Source organism: Nelusetta ayraudi, unplaced genomic scaffold (assembly GCF_046127955.1).
Source record: "Nelusetta ayraudi isolate G7.1 ecotype Tasmania unplaced genomic scaffold, CSIRO-AGI_Nayr_v1 ptg000048l, whole genome shotgun sequence".
Taxonomy (NCBI): domain Eukaryota; kingdom Metazoa; phylum Chordata; class Actinopteri; order Tetraodontiformes; family Monacanthidae; genus Nelusetta; species Nelusetta ayraudi.
In genome coordinates this window covers 3,369,218-3,392,480 of record NW_027466098.1, presented here as the reverse complement: position 1 = coordinate 3,392,480, position 23,263 = coordinate 3,369,218, and the positions used below count along the sequence as shown (strand labels likewise).

Genomic DNA, 23,263 nt, shown 5'->3' with positions numbered 1-23,263 from the left:
GATAGACGCCATGGTGTGGTATAAACCACACCTTTCCACTTTCATGATCCAATTCATCTATTGGCACAATTTCTGCATAATTCTTTGCAAAAACATCTTTCATGCAATCTTTGTACTCACTGAAGAACTTGTCCTTCCTCTTGAACCTTTTCAGAAGATGATGTGCTCTTTGCTGGGCCACAGCTTTGTTGTACGGAAGCCTCACATCAGCTTTACGAAAGGGCAGCCTTAGGCTGTAATGTCCATTTTTCAAAACAGCGGAGCTTGACTCTATTTTCATAAACTCAAGGTCTTCAATAGACATTTTCTTTTTTTCTTCGTAGTATTGCTCAATAAAATCTTGGTTGTATTGTTGAACCAGCAGCTCTTCAATTGATATTCTGTTACACTGCAGAGATCCATCATTCCCATCATCACTGAGAGGCCCATTGATGACCCATCCAAGCAAGGTTTTCACAGCAGGCCCACTACCCTGGCTGCTGATTACCTTCCATGGTTCCATGGCTCTTGGCGCATTGACTCCTATTAGCAGCCAGTCTGCCACGTCAAAATGTTGAAAAGTTACCCCTGTTTTACACCAGAAGCGTTTGCAGAGCGTCAGCAGAGCGTCAGCAGAGCGTCTGCGTCGACGCAGTGAAACGCGGCCACTAAAGTCAATGAGCAGGTTTACACCAGGCGCAGAGCGTCCGCATTTCAGAAGCGTCCCAGAAGCAGTAAAACGCGAGCCGCTGGAAAAGAACGCCAGAATTTATTCTTTGACACTTGCCGCGTCCCTCCTGCGTCAATCGTAGCAGGTGGGATCGTTCGGACAGGAAGTCAATGGTGTAAAAACACGGTGGATCCGGTTGATTTTCATCATAACGCACAATGTGCTGGATTTTGTATTTATATGTGCTGTACTTTACTGTGAAACATCAACGTGACGCATCGGCTTCATCGCTGTTCAGGTCGGCCGTCAAACAAAAACAGATTTCACTTTGAATCTCAAACTATGATGAACAAAATGCATCTATACTTTAAATACCTGCATTTTGTATGATGCCAGCAGTTCGGTTTATTATTATTTTTCTTTTTTACACACATCGATACTTCGAGACACTGTTGGGACAGTGTCTCGAAGTATCTGTCTGCAGAGCATCTGCAGAGCGACCGCGTTGACGCTCTGCTCACGCTCCAGCACCCTCCCACACAGGACGCGTTTTACGAGCAGAGCGTCTCGTGCAGCGGCTCGATCAGTTCACGCGAGGATTGCAAGATCGCGCGACAACCCAGGTAGTTTTCGCGTGTTTTTAAAGAAAACAACAATGAAACAAAACATCGATACTTCGAGACACTGTCCCAACAGTGTCTCGAAGTATCGATGTGTGTAAAAAAGAAAAATAATAATAAACCGAACTGCTGGCATCATACAAAATGCAGGTATTTAAAGTATAGATGCATTTTGTTCATCATAGTTTGAGATTCAAAGTGAAATCTGTTTTTGTTTGACGGCCGACCTGAACAGCGTTGAAGCCGATGCGTCACGTTGATGTTTCACAGTAAAGTACAGCACATAAGTACAAAATCCAGCACATTGTGTTATGATGAAAATCAACCGGATCCACCGTGTTTTTACACCATTGACTTCCTGTCTGAACGATCCTACCTGCTGCGATTGACGCAGCAAGTGTCAAAGAATAAATTCTGGCGTTCTTTTCCAGCGGGTCGCGTTTTACTGCTTCTGGGACGCTTCTGAAACGCGGACGCTCTGCGCCTGGTGTAAACCTGCTCATTGACTTTAGTGGCCGCGTTTCACTGCGTCGACACGGACGCTCTGCTGACGCTCTGCAAACGCTTCTGGTGTAAAACAGGGGTGAGCCTCCGCCCCCTCCGTGCCCATTGGCGGAGGGAGGGCTCATTGAAAAAAAAAAAAACGGTGTTCCTTCGGCGCGCCTGGGAAACTCTGAAATTATGAATAACTTAAGCTTGTTTTTGTCCCATTTGTCTGCATCAGCCCGTCATGATATTGTTAAATTAATTGAGAGCCACCCACTATTGTTTTCCGACCACCCCCGCCGTACGTCAGTTTTGCACCATGACATAGAAGTAGAGGGACATGCCACAACTAAGCAGTACGTAGAGCCAATGTTGGAGTTGAGAAAGCAACCTTGGCTCTCTTTCTGACAGTGCCCATCTTGATGTTTATTTGAGGTCAGGTTTTTACAGACTATAATGCCCTCGTGGTCCTGGATAGGATGCGCAGTCAAACCAGCCGTAGATGCGGTGGTCTCTGCTCCTGCAAGACTTCAATCTCTAGATTTGCCACAAGAAGGGGGGTTGATAATGTGTTGGCAGATGCATTATCACGTGTACATGTGGACTAGCTGCGGAATTCTTTTTTCAGGGGAAGTGAGGTTTTTCTTGTTTAGTTTTGTTTGTAGGTATGTTAATAGGGTTTAGTTCTTAAGGGAGGGGATGTTATGACCCACAGGTGGGTCTAGGTGCCTCTATCTTTGTGTCTGTGTGTGTGTGTCTGTGTGTGTGTGAGAGTGGATGATGCCTTGCAGGTGCGGTCCTGGATGTCGGCTGCTGATTGGACGCGCCACGGCTGAGAAGGAGGAGCAGTCGAGCCAGCCTGACGGTCATCCCTCCTCCGCTCCCAACTCTGCAGTTAGTCACTTCTGAAATGGTGTTAGAGCACGCAGCCGTAGGGGTGGGCTGCCATTTTCTTTGTCCCCTCTTTTCTCCTGTTTAATAAGTATGTAGGGAGGTTAGCCTTTCTGTATTTGGGTTCTCTTTCTTTCTTTAGTTAGTTCTTAAGGCAAGCTAGTTGGAGTTTGGTTTATTATTTTGGCCTGGGCCCACCCTGAAGCCTTTGCTGCCCACCGGTTAAGTTGTTTTGTTTATTTCATTTACTGATTAATAAATGTTTTTGTTGAAAACCGCCAACTGCCGTGAGAAATTAATGAGGCTTGGGAGTGGGGGAAGGTGTCCCACATGTTGCGTCTCGGTCCCTCTAGACGGGACGTAACACGGAGTTTTCGCCGTGACAGCAGGTTGAGTCCTACCGTTTTACAAGTGACGTCGTCACGTTAGCCTGTTCCATCCCTGCTAAATTCTTTAAAGAACTACCGTTAGTAAACTTTTAAATTATAATACGCTCTACACTAATTGTAATTTCCTGCCCGTGGTTCTATATTGCAACAGTTGACGGCTCATATCAGCAGATAAGCAGCAACAATCTGGGCATTGCGGGTGATTCATAAATATGTCATTTCTTATTAATTAGCCCATAAGTGTTGTACACCAGTGTGACACCAAATGCTTGTTGCTGACAGCAGTGAAGAAATGACACTCTAGTGGTTCTGCACATCAGTATAAATAGAGTGATTCTCTATCATTATGTGGCATCATAGTCACGCCCAACGCACTGATTGCCTGGCCCGTCAACCAATGATTAGGGGGTGGGGTGCTATAAAGACAGGGGTGGAAACAGTTGGCTATTACTGCAATTTGACGCCCCGTCACGTCACTTCCGTTGCCGTCGTCACGTTTCCGTGCGCCTGTCCGCGTCTGCCTCAGGTATGGTTTCCTCTGCCGACTTTGTTTTTCATTGTTTTGGAGTACTGGTTTTAGACTGTGGTTTATTTTTAGGGTCTGACATGTAGTGCGCCGTGGCGCTTTCGGCATGTACCACCTATTGCAACTCCCGGTGAGTCTTTTACTTTCTTTAGTTTTCGTCACTAGCATCTAACAGCTGACCAAACCACTTAATGGCATCGTTTGTTTTTTTTGTAGATACCGCCAAGAAACTTGGCTTTGCCGCTGCACTGACAGCCTCTAAAAACCAGTCAACTTACTGCTGCTTTGCTGACGCCGAAAGTGTCCGATCACGTCGTCTATTAAGACCTGAAATACGCGGCCGTTCGACGTGTGACAGTCGGCGCGTAGTGGCCACTAACCACTTCTAATTGTTTTGTTTGTTTGTTCAATTTTCGTTTGTTGTATTGTTGATTTAATTGTATTTTTGGTTTATTTAAATGTCGATCTAATCCTGATTTGTGTGTGTGTGTGGTGGTGTGAGCTTAACCATTGAGTTCGCATACGCGCTCGTGATCCCTCCTAATTGTTTTCTTTTCTTTTGTGATTCAGAGGCTGAGGTCGACAGGTGTGGACGGGTGGTGGTATCCCTCTTTTTTTTTTTGGTTTTAGTTTGCTGTGTCGTTGCCACCCAATTTTGACTGCCCACTGGGATGTGCACGTGTGATTGGGGTGACTCCCTTGGGCTTCCGTCCCCATCCAACCTGCTCCGCTATATCTAGGTGGCCTCAGCCCTGAACACCATCATCACATCCCGTGAGTCGTCTTGTTTCTGTTGCCCCTCCCTCCCCGTGTGGTGTCAGCCTGTCCTGCTTTTGTTTGACCCATCTCTCCCCCCTTATTTGAATCATTGGCCTCCTTTATTTTGAAGATCCTTTCCCTTTTTTTTTGAGTTTCAGAAGTTGATTCGCTCATTTGCTTTGATATTTATGGTTTAAGTTTCCCCCCCTTGTTCGTACGTTGTTTGTGTCGAACGGTGCTTTCCCCCCCCCCTTGTGTCTTTTTGGTCTTGGTAGTTTACTTATAAATTTGTTTTCCTTTTTCCACACACTGCTCCTTTGTGTTGCCACAGTTAGTAAAGCTTATGTCTAACTAGGTTGACAGTGACAAAGCCTTTTCCTCGAATCCAGCGGTTCACTTGAACCATGTAATGGAAAATAAGTATTCTTGGCCTCCCGTGTAATCTGTTAGTTTCACTGTATAACCTTCTGGAGACATTCTCCTCGTGGCCCGCCAGGGTGAGGTATTCGTTGGAGACATTCTCCTCGTGGCCCGCCAGGGTGAGGTATTCGTTGTTTTGTCTCCTCTCATCCTCCCCTCCTTCTTCCTTATCTCGTCCCCTGCGGGTCCACTGTATAAAAGACCTTCTTCTTCCTTCTCTCTTTGCACTCCCACTGGCATTCATTCGAGCTGTTGCACCTGTTGCATCTGTTCTGTTGGTTGTACTTTGTTTGTGCCTCGGATATCCGATCATTTATTTCATGTTCATTAAATTACTTATTTACTCAGCATTTCTGCATCGGTAGCTTTGCTCTTTTCCACAACAGTTTGGTGTCACGAACAGGATAGCTGGAGACCCGTCAGTGAAACTCTGGGACGTCGACGGCCCGGGACCAGGAACGGAGGAAACTCCTCGTTCCCCCTCTACCTCGAACCAAGCATTCAGAGACGAGAGGATCGGCGTCTAAGAGTGGATCTGATCGGCTTCACGTCTATCCAACGAACCTGGAGAGAAAGTGCTAATCCGGAGATCGGGTGAGAAGTAATTGTTCTTTTTCCAGACATAACAGTGACCAAGGTGTTTTTTCTTGTCGTCCACGAACGGTCCCAGTACAGGACGGAACGCATGCGTTAGTCGTTTCTGTGTGGGTAGGCGGTGATTGTGAATCACTGCAGTCCCAGTACAGAGTGTGCGTTGGCCGGGCCTGTCCCGCTCACCAGATATCCAAGAAGGTTGGTGAGGGCTGAGCGGGCAAAACCTTTGGAGACTAAGTACCGAAGGGGTGAATTTTTTCTCTACCTTTTTGCGCCTGAGTAAAAAAAGGGGGCACAGGGACGCCTGTGCAGCTACAAGTAATAAGTCTAGACAGGGATGGGGAAGAACCAGAGCAAAGTGGCTGCTGCAGTTCCCCAGGGGGGACAAATTGTGGACGACATGCAGAAAAAATGCGGTCCAGATTGTCTTGATATGTTGGATGTTTGGGTTGAAAAGTATGGTTTCCCAGAGGGGGGATCACTGAGTATGGAGGAATTGAGAAACCTCCGGGATAAATTGAATATAGCAGAGGGAAAGGTTACAAAAAAGAAAAACCCAAACAGGTGGGAGATTCAAATCATCAAAGATCATGAAAGGTGTTTTTCATTCTGGAAACCTGAAGCAGAGGTCAGGGACAGGAAACAAGTAAAGAAACGTGTGAACAGCGCTGGGCGCTGGAGCACAGGGGTGACAGAGATAACGGCAGAGGGTGCACACGCTCACACACACTCCCCAGAGGAGGGAGAAAAGGAGCCACTCACACACGAGCATTCAAATGCACCAAATCGTCTGTATCCTTCTCTTACAGGCCCGAGGGACCCTCTCCTGGACATGCCTGTCTTCCCTCCTCCCGCCTGCCCTCATCCAACGCTACCACCGTACAACCCTGCGCACTCCAGCACCGACGCCGCAGCGTCGCCACGTTCATCAGGACTGCCGTCAACCAAACGGCCAGCCTCATCACTGCTTTCAGACAAGGGCTGCTCCCCCAGATCGCCAAAGCAGTTAACAGAAGCTGCTGCGTGGGGATTGAAGATGCCCGGCTGACAGAGGTCCGACGTCATGCAGTGCACGCTGAGAGGCTTCTGCAGGAGGCCAGCGATGCAGAGGACAAGAAGATAAAGCGTGCCTCCCTCACCATGATGAAGCACCTCAGTGACACGGCGAGACGGCCCTACAGGAACAACGACAACCGACGAAGGGCGACTAGCGGAGACAGAGGCGAAAAGGGGGCGTGCCACATCTGCGGCCGAATGGGTCACTGGGCCAGAGAATGCCCTGACAAAGGAAGACACCGCGGGCAGAACCATGCCCACCGCAGCCAAGAGAGTGATCGCGAGGACCGGAAAAGAGGATCCAGAGGGGACCAGGACGTGTTTATGTAGCATAATTGTGGCAAAGCACTGTTCCTGCTTTTGTTGTGGTTTGTGGCGTGTGTGAGAGTGATCAGTGAGCAGGGTGCAGTTACCCACTTCTACCAGTGGAGGTCGTGTTCGCCCCAGGGAATAACGCTAGAGAGGTCTCTCAAGTGGCTCGTGAGACCTATGTGGAGCGAACCGTCGTAGCGGACGTTAACGTGTGTGTTATCTGTTGTGCTTCCACAGGTGAGAAGGGGAAATGGTTGAAAATAAGAGCAAATGTATGTGTGGCTGTTTCGTAATTGAAGTCTGAGATCGAGGGTATGTGAGTTAAATTTATGTTTTGAATGTATCGTCTCCGAGTGATTACCTAGCGAAGAGGAAACAACGGCTAGCCCGTTGCTAGGTTACCAGGAGGCGGGGTTGACGCTCGGTTACGTTAGTGTTCGTTTAACGTTATGGGATGTTTATTCAGTAGAAATGTGAATATTTAAATGTATACGAGTAAGATTGAATGTGGGAAACGACATGATTAATAAGTTCAAGTCGAAGTCGGGTATGGATCTGTGTTTTGAAATGTAAAAAGTAGATAACGCTCGAGAGGAAGTCTCTCAAGTGGCTTGTGAGACGTATGCGGAGCGAACCGTAGTAGCGGACGTTAACATGTGTGTTGTCTGTTGTGCTTCCACAGAAAACCAAAATAAAAGCTTCTAAAGAAACAAAGAAAAACAAAAATAAATGTGTCTTTGCAACATTACCACGCTACATTTACGTTTGACTATCTGCTTTAATATAAAACCACAACAAATGTGTTTTATAATTTTCTTTATATTATCTACAAACGTATTAGTATGATCCAGGGAAAATTCCATGTTTGTTTGCGAAACTCATTGGAAGAATGAAGAAAATCTGTTTGATTGTTATTGTCATGAACATGAATCACAAAACATATGTATATATATATATATGTATATATATGTATATATATATATATATATATATATATATATATATATATTATTATTATTATTTTTCCATGTGTCACTTTAACAGAGACAACGCCATCTGTAATTACTATGTTTGGTTGCATTTCCCTGGCAGGCAAAGATAGATGGAAGAGACATCCTTCTGGGTGGAAAATGGGACTGGCTTGTCTGTGGCTGGTGGAGGCTCACTGGGCTCATCAATCCGTCCATCCATTCACCTTGTTTGTCTCATCCTGACTGCAGCACGCCACTGTGGAGGCTTGACATAACACACATTAGATTAATAACAGAAAAGCAAAATGTGACTGATGGTGTATTATTTAGTGTGCTTCAGTTATAATTCTCATAATGACTATTTTGCTGGCTTCAGACAATATATATAATTGTCCTGTCTTAGTTAAAAGCCCACTCACCACGACAAGATGCAGGCCAAGAGTGGGAACACAAACACAGACCAGAAACGAACAGGACAAATCCAGACAAGACTACAAAAAACACAAACACAAATAACACTAATATCACTTTGACCACTATCTTTTTTCACAAGAACTTTTATTTCTTTACAAATTGAACCTTAGATTGTGTCACAACAAACTAAATAAACCCTTGAAACAGCCAACAAAACATGAAATAACACTTCATCAATATTATAATGAGTATCCTCATAAATGATTTCAAGATAACTTTCAACACTTTCTTACAAATTTTTTTTTACGTCTGCCGTAATGATTTTCAAGTTTTTTTCATGTGAATATTTTAACATTGAACATGTTAACTGAACTGTCAATGTAAAATCCCTTCATTGTTGCTCTGACCTCTTCATCATTTGTGACCTCTTCATCATTGGTGATCTGTACATCATTTGTGACCTCTACATCTACATCAGACACAGTATGGCTGTCACATGGTTCCTGAATCACGAGAAAACTGTCTTCTTCCAAGATCTCTGACACCTCTTTACATTTTTTAGAATATGTGTGGTCAAAGATTTGATCAAAATCACGTGTGTGTGTGTGTGTGGGTGTGTGTGTGACTCACTTACCTTTTGTTTGGTAGCCATGCTCTTACCTGATTTGAAGAAACTAAAAATGGTTGGGACAGCTGTTGAAGTTAGGCACTTTCTCTCACCGCGCAAAATGAAAGATTTCTCCTCAAAGTGAAGAGCACACAGCCTGGAGTTGTCATTGGGTGTCCAGTTTTTTCTTCTCACATTTTCCACCCATTTGTGCAACCTTTTTCTGTCCCCAAAAGGAAAGCTGTAAAAAGCAAAACATTCCAAAAAATTTTTTGTGTAATTTTACTTAAAATTGGGTATGCAAACATATTTAACTCATTTAAGCTTGAACACAATGCAGACAGTTGTGCAGAAAGTTTAGTGTTAGCTAAAATATCGGGCACACAGACGTACTTATTATGTATACATTTCTTTCCATTGTAACAGGTCACTACAAGATCTGCAATCCATTACCTAGAATTGGTTTTCCTTAAACTGATGTACAGGATTACTAATCTGACTTTGATGGGCAAATTTGACAACAGAATACAATTATGAAGCACTAAAACACAGGACCACAAAACAATTAAATGCATGATGAAATAATGATATGCTTTGTTAAATGAAATAAAATGGCATTTTCAACTGCCCGGACCTGGGACCTTTCTGTGTGGAGTTTGCATGTTCTCCCTATGTCTGCGTGGGTTCTCTCTGGGTTCTCCGGCTTCCTCCCACACTCCAAAAACATGCACGTGAGGTCAATTGAACATTCTAAATTGTCCGTAGGTGTGCATGTGAGTGTGAATGGTTGTTTGTCTCTATGTGGCCCTGCGATGACCTGCTGACTTGTCCAGGGTGTCACCCTGCCTTCGCCCTAAGACAGCTGGGATAGGCTCCAGCAGACCCCCGTGACCCTGAGCTCGGGACTAAGCGGGTATGGAAAATGAATGAATGAATGAATGAATGAATGAATGAATGAAATCTTTATTGAATGAATGACACATTTTATTTCACTCGTCGTTTATGTAATTATTATTTTTTGCTCCATAGCTTTCATGATTCAGCATTACATGTTAAGCGTGATGAATTGCATGAAAAGAGAGAGCACTCACTGATAAATTAACATGGTGTGCTGTTTAATTCCATGAGGACGACAAAATATTTGCAAATTTGTGTTAGCCACACACACACGGACGTACGTACGTAAAAACGTCAGCGGCATAAAAGTTCCTTACAGTCATTTCATTAATCATTCTTACCGAAATAACGTGGGTCCTTTGCACCCTTTGCCTGTTTATCGGGTGACACAGTTAATTGCAGCACAGGTCGGCATTTTCTCGAACACTGTAGAGAAGCCAAAAGTTGACCGGTCGACAGGTGCAAGAGAAAGGGAGGAACTTTCAAGATCGTTGAGTTTTTATTTTTTATTTTTTAGTTCTGATGAAATAAATAGACCAATCATTTCATTACTTTGTCTGCTTTCCAAAGAGAGTTGCTTCAAAGAATTATCATTTATTATTCAGTGGCACATTGCTCACTTGTTTAATACACAAATAATAGTATATTATTATAATAATACTATTTTATTAATATAATAATAATATTCATCATCATCATCATCATCATCATCATCAAAATTTCCAAACAACAATCGTCAGTTGTTCCGTAAAAAATACATTCATTTCCAGGTTGAATTTCGTACGGTTCGTGACGGTCTCCACACTGACACAACTGCGCATGCTCTATTATCCCATCAATGCGGAAGTCAAAAAGTTTTTGGGAGCCATGCGCTGGGTGAGCAACTTCATTGAAAGGAATGGGACGCCATCTTGGACTCTGGGGGCTTGCCGCACTGTCACGCAGGTTGTGACGTGGAGGGCCGGCGACGCCGACAGGTATGATGTGAATGATTGACAGCTACCATTCGTTCCCGTTAGCGAGAGGATTAAAAACAAACAGACACCATAATGGCATCAAAATGGACTTATCCCAGCGGTGCGGAAAAACGGAAGGAAAAGAAAACTGATCAAGAAAAACTTGCAAAGGGGAAAGGTAAGTTATTTGTTTATGTGGGCTGGAGAGGTGGAGGTGGAACGCTGTTGTCCCCCCCCAAGTTTGTTTATTTGTCCTGCTAGCCAGCTAGCTAGCGTCGGATAAATGTTAGCTGGCTGGCTAATATTTGTTCGTCATGAATCAGCGTTTTTGTTTGTTTTATGAAATTTGACCATATCCTGCCATGTTGGCCTATCCTGCCATGGGAATGAGTGATTGACTCCACACCCGTTTATTCACATTCTAACAGGGAGGGAGGGAGGGCATGTTGTAGTTGTTGTTGTAGTCAGTCCCCTGTTATTGTTCAGTGGAAGTTGTCTCTCACATATTTGAGTCTTAATGTTATTTTAGCCTTAACTTAGGATGAATTTACTAAGCTTAGTTTGTATTTTGTAGGCCCTTAATTAGAAATGTGCTACTGTTTTATAATTCAAAGAAATATTTTATGGAAATACTTTATTTGGCATGGTGTTGACTATTTTAGACTGTTGTGGCAGTGGGTCATTTATCTTAGTTTTATTACTTTAACTAGTACAGTGTGTAAAGAAATGCCAAAAACTCTTAAAAGTGACAGTTTTGTAATTGGGTAAAAGATTTAAAGGGACACTGCAATCATAATGTTTAATTTAAAAACAAATACATTTTTAATTTTCCTATATTACTGCAACATCACTGTAATAATAAAATAGGAAAATGCGCTTCTGATCTGTTTTGCTTGATGATCTAATGAGCTTTGTCTCTGCAGGAGCAATTCTAAAATATGTTGGCGCTGCAGACATTGAGCCCGAGGGATCTCCCGAACATCCTGACCAGGAAGCTCCAGGACCAACATGTTCCTCAGAACCTCCTTCTGTCCAGGTGAATAATGTGTGTTATTCTTAGTAGCTAAGCTGATAAGTGTGGGACGAAGCTAAGGCAATTAAGCATTATTTTGATTGTTGGTTTGCTTTTTAGTGTTGCACTTGTTGGTTTGTTGGATTTTCTTATTTAAAGTAAGCATTTTTTTTTTATGAATACTCAATCTGTTGGATTTATTGACATATAGAGGATTCTTTTCCTAGTATTATAGTGTTTTGCTCGCGAGGTGTAATAGATTGTGGAATCTTAGTAGACCTTAGTAGACGCATGCTGCTGAGAGTGGCAGCAATCAGCTCCGATGACCGTGGTGCTTGTAAATAAGGCAAATGCGCCATCTAGTGGGATGCAGCATGTTTATTCGTGTTGGAGCAATGGCAAGTACTACTAACAAAACAGAAGATGCACAGGGTAAAAAAAATAATCATAAACTCAAGCCCAACAAAGATAACAGATGGGCATAACTGTACATAGTAATGATTACTAGTACTTCCAACATTTGTATATTTTACTTTCAACTCGAATTTGAACTATTCATCCCCTTTTTTCAGCAGCCATTAACACTAATAAATTAAATTAAATCAAAACAATAAATTAAAGCTGCAAGCAGCGTTTGCGGGACTGAGCCGCCGTGGCCGACGCGATGCCGGATGACCCCCGATGACGCCTGACCCCTGTCGACGCCCGCAATTGACCCCCGTCCTCTGCCGACGCGCGGTGACATCTGCTGAAAGAAGTCTATGCAAATGATGCAGATTTCTCACCTCAATTTTTTTTTTTTGGAGGATGCTGTCAAATGTAAAATATTGGCCTTGATGAGACAAACACGTAGGTGTTTGAATGACGTCTGTAGCACTTTTCTAAAGGAAACTGCAGGCATTTGTGTGTTGACAAAGAGGGAGAAGAGGTCTAATCATCATATGCCTGTGTATGCAAATGATGCATATTTTTGACCTGCATTTTTTTTTTAAGTGGCTGTCAAATGTAAAATATAGGTCTTGATGAGACAAACACATGGATGTTTGAATGATGTCTGTAGCACTTTTGTAAAGGAAACTGCAGCCATTTACAGTATAGTGTGTGTGTGTGTGTAGAAGCAGGGATGTGCGATACCACTATTTTTCCTTTCGATACGATACCAGGTGATACCAAGGCTAGTATCCCGATACCAATACAGATACCGATACTTTTAGACGTCCAACTTGTGTATATGAAAATGATGACTTTTACAACGAAAACTCGTGAATGTTATTATAAAAAATGTATTTTATACCTATGTATAAGAATTAAACAAGCTGCCAAATATCAGACTTTGTTTTAATTTTAATCAGAGAAATCAAATCAACAGGTCAACTGAAAATCTGAGCAAATCTCTCTCAAAAAAGAGAAAATAAGAACAGCTGCTCTCAATTCAATATAATTCTTTTTGGACCAGACAGAGTGGTCTTCAGGTTAGAACTTGACAGAATATGTCTGTCTCTTTGGGAGTCATCTATGAAAAATTTAAATATTCTTGATGTAAAAGGAAGTCTTTTTATGGGAAGTATAACTCACATACCACCACAAATAGACTAAATAGCAACTGTTTTACTTGAAATGTGCCATTTAAGTAATTTAATTATTATGCTTTTCCAACTTAAAAGTGACACTGAATTGTGTTAAGATGATGGCAGGAATGTGAGTTAAATTAACAAATACATATTGTGCTGGGAGGAAACATTTTTATCTAACTAAATAAATAAAATATGTTTTAATGAAAAATTGACAAACATTCTGGTATTTTATGTAAATGTATCTTATCTACGTCTATATGCCTGTGATGGTGGGCACTGGGATGTATTTTCACTCCACCTGGATATTGCCTTTCTCTCTGCAGTGCTGGTTGGAAATTGCGCTCACGTTGACGGGGGGGAGGACGCACGCTATCGCTGTCGCGCTACGCTAACGTGTCAGCAAAGTTAACGTGCCAAGTTTCGTTGCAGGGGGGGGGGGGGCTGGACTCCAAGATGCTCCTGCTGATCACTGCTATGCTGGAGATGTGGGCTGTGATGTCTGCACTGGGAGGAAACTGAAGGCCCTCAAGTCCTGTCTGGTCTGTCGGGCCTCCTACTCTGACTCTCACCTCCAGCATCATCGTGATGCTGCTCCCCTACAGAGACACAAGCTGGTGGAACCCAGCCAGCAGCTCCAGGAGAACATCTGCCCTCGTCATGATGAGGTGATGAAGATGTTCTGCCGCACTGATCAGAAGATCATCTGTGCTTTATGCTGTATGGATGAACATAAAGGTCATCAGACAGTGTCAGCAGCAGTACAGAGGCCTGGGAGGCAGAGAGAGCTGGAGGAGACCAGGCAGAAGATCCAGCAGAAGATCCAGCACACAGAGGAAGACCTGAAGGGGGTGGAGTCCATCAACGGCTCTGCTGATAAAGCAGTGAAGGACAGCGAGAAGATCCTCACCCAGATGATCCGTCTGCTGGAGAAAAGACGCTCTGAGGTGCAGCAGCAGGTCAGATCCACACAGGGGGCAGCAGTGAGTGGAGTCAAAGAGCTTGAGAAGAAGCTGGAGCAGGAGATGATGGAGCTGAAGAGGAGAGACGCTGAGCTGGAGAAGATCTCACACACACTGGACCACAGCCAGTTTCTCCACAGGTTCTCCTCACTGCCAGCACTCAGTCCGTCTCCAGACTCCTCCAGCCTGGAGATCCGTCCTCTGAGATACTTTGAGGACGTGGCAGCAGCTGGACCAAGCTGAGAGATGAAATACAGCAAGTTCTGCACAGTGCACAAACGTCTGTTATTATCTGAGGAGAACAGAAAAGTGACATTCATGGAGGAAGTTCAGTCTTATTGTGATCATCCAGACAGATTCACTGACAAGAAGCAGGTCCTGAGTAGAGAAGGTGTGACTGGACGATGTTACTGGGAGGTTGAGTGGAGAAGGGGGAGGGACTTCTGTGGTTTATTTTAGGGGGTTGGTGTAGCAGTGGCCTACAGAAACATCGGCAGAGCAGGAAGGTCAGAGGAAAGTAGATTTGGATTCAATTGCTGTGTCTCAATTCAGGTTCTGCATCCTTGAAGTGCGCATTTTGAAAGGAAGTTGCGTCATCGCACTGCGCAAAGGCTTGTCCCAATTCTCGAGGGTGTTTAGGACGCTCAAAATGCGCACTCGTAAATACGCACTCGTTTTAGCCGATTCCAAGGATACACTGCTACTATCCTTCGCGTACTTGGGTATCCCATGCTGCTTTGCGTGCTGCTGCAAACCATCGTGGGATCCTGGGAAGTCAGCTGAAATTAGCGGCATGTACTGGTTAAGGCACGACATATAAATCTAAATATTGACGTTTCACATAAAGTATCCAGTTTGTAACGTAGGATTTTATTTATTTGAACATTCAAGAGCATCGTTAGATGGCGAACCAATGGTTAGCGTGATACTAGAAAAACGTCACTTCCGGGGTTAGCCAGCAGGAGGGAACGGCGGTGACGAAACTAGGAAATACTCCGAAGGCTAGACCACCCCGAGTGGTTACCGGGGAGGCGGGGTTTGGTCCGTCCTTCTCGGCTGGGAACTCTAAGAACGCTTCTTTCAGACGGAGGACACTCGGTCTCAAGGGTGCAGAACCTGAATTGAGACACAGCAAATGACAAATCCTGGAGTTTATATTGTTACCCAGGTGAATATTGGTTTCGTCACAACAACATGAGTACTCGTGTCTCAGGTCCTCAGTCCTCCAGAGTGGGAGTGTACCTGGACCACAGAGCAGGTCTTCTGTCCTTCTACAGCGTCTCTGGAACCATGGAGCTCCTCCACAGAGTCCAGACCTCCTTCACTCAGCCGCTACATGTTGGACTTTATGTTCCTTCAGGTTCTTCAGCTGAGTTGATGAAAGTGTGACTGAAGTCGTCAGAGAGACTCTGAGCTGAATTCTCACCTTTGATTCTTCTTCTGTCTTGACGTTTGTTACCCAGTGTCTCCGGCTGTCAATCACAGGGTGGGCGGGGCCTGTACGCCACTTCCTGTTGGTGCTCCAGGTGACTGTTGTCCACCTGCTGGATGTTTGTTCCCTCTAAGCTGCTTGCTTGCGCAATCGCGCACTACTTGCACATTCTCAGCGCACAAGGAAATCTATGTAGCACATAAAATAAAATTCAACAGAAACGTATTAATTAATAATTTTAGAGCTTTTATTAGGCGGCGCACCGCTACGCCTTCGGAATGATGTTTTTTTTTTTCTTCCAGCTGCACCGTATGAGTCCAAAAGGCAGAGAAAGTTTCCAGGCCGCAGCACCGCGCTGACATACATTGCGTAACAAAGTGAAGAGGTGCCACTCCACTCTATTTTCACTGGCTAACTGCAGCACACTGGCTTAACTTGTCTATTCAGAGAAGAGCTATTACTTCGGCTTATTTTTCAATCTATCACGCGCATGCCACTGCACATTGACGCAACATGACCCTCAGCCAGGCCAAAGCAGGACTCTTCCTATGGTTAAAGCAGGACTCTCACATATAACACACTACACATCTCATCAACAACAAGATTTTGCTCTTTTTCATTTGAAGTGGGCCAAATCACTTCTATTCAAAGTAAACTCATGAAAATTGCTGCTGGAATTTGATTCTTTTAATAAGCCATATAACTTGCTATGATCCAAGGTTTTGAACAGGTGTGATACTGGTGTGTGGCCACAGCGTGCACATCTGATGTTGCCCACAGTGGTCCTCAGTGTGCTCAAGGAGCTTGTCTGGATGCCCAGACACATGGAAAATTAGAGGGAGCATTGATCATAACACCCATGATCATGTGAATTCATATATAGGGATTATATAATTCTATAATATGTTATATATTATGTTGCCTGACAGGAATGGTACAGGAATCGAAAAACCCATGGTACGTCAGGTATTAGCTTAGCAGTTTAGCTCCATTGAAAAAACGTCCAGCCTTTATAGCGCCTTGTTGTTCTGTCTTCAGCCGCGGCATTAAGTTTCCGCTTCTTTTATACAGTCAGGCAATCTTTGTAGATACGCTACTTTTATTGTATGGCCGCTAGTTATAACCATAGATATATACAGAAGGCTAGATGTCTCACGGCGCAGAATCAAACGTCCGCACTGGCCGCCATCTTTCCACAGTCAGGCAGTCACGGTCTGATGTAGTGAATGTGAGGGAACGTGAGTGATCTGAACAAACATTAACACTCTGATCTCGCTGAAAACTTGACGGCTTTGCACACGGTTTGCTTTCTTACAAACGTTCATAACGTAGCAATAATTCTGGATGGTTGAACATGTTGAGAGTGCAGCTTTCTATTAGAAAAAAAACACAATGGTGCTATGGCAGCCTATCTGCACAAGTTAATACGACTGAGACCACTAAGATTTTCATTTCTTAAGTTAAGTTTAGCCAACAGCTATTTCAGGACAAACTAGTATTTTGTTCACATACAATATTTGTGGTGTCGGTTGTAGTTATTCGCTGAGGTGCGTTTCCTATAACGTTGCTGCTGCATGAACGCAGTCTCATCAGTTCATGCAGCAGAGACACGGTGATCAATGAACTAGAGCTGCTGATATCTCATCCCCCACCTGTTTGATTCAGAGTCGAACGGTGACAACCTGAGATTACAGGCCGTCTTTTTTCTTGTTGTGATAAAAGGGATTAGGATTGGTCGGTGTAAATAAAACAAGCAATTTGACATATGGAGAGACAGAATAGCTTTTTTTCTATATCATTTAACTTAATTTGCAAATGATTTACAATTGGATTGCTTTGCTACAGCATCATGCATTATGGTTTCTACAGGAAATCGGTGACTGAAAAAATGCCGAACTTCTGTGCCGCTTATGGATGCAGCAATCGTCGCTGTCCACAAACAAAAGCTTGTAGGATCACATTTCATCTGTAAGCTATTGTTGGAGCTGTTTGATTAATGTTACGATTTAGTGCTGGTTTGTTTAGTTTAGCGTTTAGCATATATGTTTTTATTAATTATGGGTGTGTGCGTGTTTTTGCTATTTTCACATGAAAGCCTATGGTTATAAATCATTAATAAGTATGCAGTATCATAACTATGCTTATAACCTTTGTAACAAACCAAACCGCTCGAAATTCGGTTGAAAATAGAGCAATTTAGGGCTATTTAAAAGAACATGCACAATAAGAATACATAGTTATGAGTGAGAGGGGCGGAGCGAGGTGACTGTGGCAAGATGGCCGCCAGTGCGGACGTTCGATTCCATTGGCCAGCAGCGCGGATAAGACATCTCGCCTTCTGTATATATCTATGGTTAGAACAGTGCTCATCAGGTAAAACAACCGGAAGCCAACGTCATCAACTCGCACTCGATGTCTCTGCATATTGCATGGAACTTGGCTGCCATCTAGTGGTTAACTCTCGTAACACTGTCCATTATGAGACATTTCGTCATCTACTCAAATCTTACAATAAAACTGTCAAACAGGCAAGAATAACCCATTTCTCCAACCTCATCACAAACAATAGCAAAAACCCTTGATTTCTTTTCTCTACCTTCAATCTTTTAACCAATACAAATTTTAATCAGGACGTACAGACACCAACAGATTTCTCATTATGATTATTCTCCCTTTTATACTTTTAGTGCCAGTGTTTCCTCATGGGGGGCCCTCCATGGTGGGAGCTACGCCTGGTCTGTCCATAGGGGCGCTGCAGGCCATGATGCCCCCTTGTATGGACGGCTCCCCATAGTGGCCTTTCCTCATCAGATTCTTCAGTGCCAAGCCGTTTTATCTAATGTCTGTGTGAATATGGGGGTGGGCGTTTGTCTGTGTGCGTTGGTGGGGAGGGGTGGGTCCGTATGGGGTGGGGGGAGGGGCAGTGGAGCTTTTTATTTTTTCTCATTGTTATTATTATGATTGTTGTTCTTCTTATTATTATTATTACCTTTCTTTGTTTTGTTTTGTTTTATTTTGTTAAGCACTGTGGGTTGCACATGTTGTGTATGAGCAGTGCTATATAAATAAAGTTTATTGTTATTATTATTATTATTATTATTATTATAGAAACATAAAGACACATCAAAGAGTAACATGAGGTTGTTGTTGTGACAGTGGACGGTAGAGAGTCAGAATCCCCGTCCCAGGCGCAAATCCTCATGGAGGCTTCTGAGGAGGTCAAAGATGGCCAATCCGTCAATCCCAGCTCCATAACGGGGGTCTATGGAATGAAGCCGCGAGCATTGCGCACTGATCCAGGAGAGCTTTCACCTGGCTTGATGAATCCGTGTCTTCTCATCCTGGATGGCTTTTAGTGCGACCCATGAAGCCTGGACACACATGTTGTGGATTGGTTGAACGCTGAAGGCTTAGTGACTCATCTTGGATGACGCAATCCTACTTTGGTGCAAGGGGGCCCAGACAGCAACATCATCAAGAGCCAGTAATGGACTCCACAGTGTAGCACTCGTTCGCTCGCCCTCCCTCTCCCATTTTATTTAGTAGAGTCAGATTCTGAAGTCGATTTCACTTTGATTTTCAGAGTGATGACACCCTGGAAAAACTCTCCATCATTATAAACTCTCCATCATTTATTCTCTATTCAGGTTGGAGGGGTGCAGTTTGTCAGAGCTCAGCTGTGATTGGCTGCTCTCAGCTCTGAAGTCCAACCCCTCCCACCTCAGAGAGCTGCACCTGAGTTGGAACCAGCTGCAGGATTCATCAGTGAAGGAGCTGAGTGGTTTTCTGCAGAGTCCAGACTGTAAACTGTAAACTCTGAGGTCAGTACTGGTTTGGAACCAGTGGATGATGGTTTCAGCACCAAACACAGTTCATCACACATGTTGAATAAACATTGAACTGAAGGTTGATTCATATCAAAATGACATCCAGAAATATGAAAACTTCACTCTGTTCATCAGTGGTCATGTGACCAAACATCATTTCAACAAACATTAGTTTTGGACTGAGGATTTAATTTCAAGGTGACATTTTCTGTAGTGTCAGATTCTGAAGTCAACATTTCACTTTGATATTCGGAGTGATGACACCCTGGAAAAACTCTCCATCATTATAAACTCTCCATCATTTATTCTCTATTCAGGTTGAGGAGCTGCAGTTTGTCAGAGCTCAGCTGTGATTGGCTGCTCTCAGCTCTGAAGTCCAACCCCTCCCACCTCAGAGAGCTGGACCTGAGTAGGAACCAGCTGAAGGAATCATCAGTGAAGCCACTGATGGATCTTGTCTACAGCAGTGACCATCAACTGGAGAGTGTGAGGTTAGTACTGGTTTGGAACCAGTGGATGATGGTTTCAGCACCAAAGCCAATTGATCCCACAGCAGAGGTCCAGTGTTCCCAGTCACAGTGTGAGAGGAGGATGGTGACGTCCAGCTGCTCCTCATTCATCCAACATCTGCTGCCAAACTGCTTCTTCTCTCAGTTCACCACTCAATTATTGATCAGTTCATCTTCATCAGGCCTCAGTATCAGTCCAACACTCCATGGTCACATGACCTTCTGATGTTCCACACTTGACATGTGACTGAGAGTCTGCTTCTTCTCACCAGTCACTCCATCATCTCCATCAACTCTGTGATGATGCGTTCAAGGACGGTGAGTCCTGACTCCTGCTGTCTCTTCTTATCTTTGCAGGTGGTGGTGAGGATGAGGAGAGTGAAGAGGAGAGCTCCATCTACTGGTGGCTTACAGAACTACAACCAATGGAGCCAAACAGCAAGCTGCACGCACCAACACTGTGTGGGCGTGTCACGACCTTTGACCCCAGTGCAGCCTGGTGGCTGGCGGACTGCTTCTCCCTACAAGCTGCTGTGGTTACTGGGAGAGACGTCCCAGAAGCCACTGGTGGAGCTGAATCCTCAGTGGAAGAAGCAGGACTTGGAGCAGCTGCTCAGTGAAGGCAGCAGCAACACAACCACTGCTTCTGCTCTCATCATCCACGGCTGGAACATCTCAGCATGAAGGTTCCACACATTAACAACACACTGCTCTGCTCTCACTTCAGAGTTCTATAACATCTTCATTTTGGAGGTGAAAAATACTTTTCAAGAGACTTTATTTCTGCTTCATGATCTTAAATAAGGAAATCATGTAGAAAAGATAAAGTGATTCACAACACCTGTGATGGGAACTCAAATCATTATTGAATCATAAGTAAGACAAAAGAAGTTTCCCTCAAAATAATTCATGGTTTTGATGCTTGCCAGATGTTTGTGTGGAGATTTCAGAAGGACGTCAATGAATCAGAAGGAAACCAGATCATTTATTTTATGTGATTATGTTATATCATCCTAACTTTGTTACAAGCTCAAACATTATATTTCAATGATTCAATATTCTGACAATAAAAGCCATCACAACCTCTGACCTGTGTAACCTTGACCTCAACTGACGTTTCATTTCTGCTGCTTTAACACTTTGATTATATATCTCCTGAAGTCCTGCCATGGGGATTCTCCATATCTGAATAACTTGTGTACTCAAACCTTCTGTAGGCCATACCCACTCTTCCACTCGGTCTCAACATAAACCACATGAATCAATGAAAATAAATCTCACTTTTACAAACAAATCCAATTCAGTTCAAATATAATTTAAATAAAATAAATGATACATTATAATTAATCACCAACAGATAAATCAATGCTGGATATGAGGTGGTTTGCCCTCTCTGGGTCGGTGGGGAGGCCCTGCCTCAGGGGGAGGAGTTCCAGCATCTCGGGGTCTTGTTTGGGACGCCTCCCTGGGGAGGTGTTCCAGGCATGTCCCACCAGGAGGAGACCCTGCTGGAGGGACCAGGTCTCTGGGCTGGACTGGGAAGCCTTGGGGTCCCACTGGAGGAGCTGGAGGAGGTGACTGGGTCCAGGGAAGTCTGGGGGTCTCTGCTGAGGCTGCTGCCCCCGAGACCTGACTCCGGATACGGCAGTAGAAGATGGATGGATGGATGGATGGATGGATGGATGGATGGATGGATGGATGGATGGATGCCAGGTGATAGAACATTTCATAAAAACAGACTCTGCATTATAACTTCTATTACACTCTAAATAACTCACTCCAATATAACTGCACTCGTCCTTCTCTCACATTACATTGGATCACAATGACCAAACAACACAACAAAGACAATGATCCAACTGTGCTGCCACTTCCAGACTCAGTGTAGGTCTGTAGGCCTCTTGGACCTTCATGTGAACCACTGCGTGTTGACTGGAGGTGAAACATGGCTGACTGCTGTCCTCCTACCTGGACAATGCAATCTCACTTTCAATCTCACAGCCACTAAAAAACCTGATTGTGATTGAGAGGTCCTCAGCAGCCAATCACTGTTGGGAGTCCAGCCTTCAAACACTCCTCCTGAATCCAGACTCACATCTGTGAGCATGTGGAACTTTGGCCCTGATCCTCCACACCACACACCTTGGGATGACAGCGCCACCTACCTGGATCCTTTCAGCAGCCAGTCCCATGTTCAGACCCGTTTCCACTGTGGCCTGTTGGCTCATCTGGACCGGAGTCTGGATCATCAGTGTCCAGGTTCATGGAATCTGTCAGAGTGCCGCCCTCCTGTGATGTAATGATAGAGAATCACTCTATTTATACTAATGTGCAGAACCACTAGAGTGTCATTTCTGCTGTCAGCAACAAGCATTTGTTGTCACACTGGTGTACAACACTTATGGGCTAATTAATAAGAAATGACATATTTATGAATCACCCGCAATGCCCAGATTGTTGCTGCTTATCTGCTGATATGAGCCGTCAACTGTTGCAATATAGAACCACGGGCAGGAAATTACAATTAGTGTAGAGTGTATTATAATTTAAAAGTTTACTTTCGGTAGTTCTTTAAAGAATTTAGCAGGGATGGAACAGGCTAACATGACGACGTCACTTGTAAAACGGTAGGAGCTCAACCTGCTGTCACGGTGAAAACTCCGTGTTATGTCCCGTCTAGGGGGACCGAGACGCAACGTGTGGGACACCTTCCCCCACTCCCAAGCCTCATTAATTTCTCACGGCAGTTGGTTGTTTTCAACAAAAACATTTATGAATCAGTAAATGAAAGAAACAAAACAACTTAACCGGTGGGCAGCAAAGGCTTCAGGGTGGGCCCAGGCCAAAATAATAAACCAAACTCCAACTACCTCGCCTTAAGAACTAACTAAAGAAAGAAAGAGAACCCAAATACAGAAAGGCTAACCTCCCTACATACTTAATAAACAGGAGAAAAGAGGGGACAAAGAAAATGGCAGCCCACCCCTACGGCTGCGTGCTCTGACAACATTTCAGAAGTGACTAACTGCAGAGTTGGGAGCGGAGGAGGGATGACCGTCAGGCTGGCTCGACTGCTCCTCCTTCTCAGCCGTGGCGCGTCCAATCAGCAGCCGACATCCAGGACCGCACCTGCAAGGCGTCATCCACTCTCACACACACACACACACAGACAGAAACATAGAGGCACCTAGAACCACCCGTGGGTCATAACACCCCCTCCCTTAAGAACCAAACCCTATTAACATACCGACAAACAAAACTAAACAAGAAAACCCTCAGTTCCCCTGAAATAAGAATTTCGCAGCTAGTCCACATGTACACGTGATCATGCATCTGCCAACACAATATCAAGATCCCTAAATAGTAAGTTTGATAGATGGATAGAAATAGATAAGTTAGTTAA

At 44.1% G+C, this 23,263-nt stretch overlaps 2 protein-coding genes across 4 annotated transcripts in view; one reads left to right on the top strand and one right to left on the bottom strand.

Annotated features, from left to right (window-relative positions):
* The window catches only part of LOC142895063 (protein NLRC3-like), a 204,502-nt gene that overhangs the window by 144,271 nt on the left and 36,968 nt on the right, over window positions 1-23,263 (bottom strand). The gene's annotated exons all lie outside the window — the stretch shown is intronic.
* Window positions 1-23,263, top strand: part of LOC142895012 (ribonuclease inhibitor-like) — a 64,364-nt gene that overhangs the window by 33,103 nt on the left and 7,998 nt on the right. Inside the window, exon 2 of the mRNA XM_076035737.1 lies at window positions 19,669-19,842. Coding sequence (XP_075891852.1) covers window positions 19,669-19,842 — 174 coding nt within the window. The remainder of the gene's footprint in view (window positions 1-19,668; window positions 19,843-23,263) is intronic.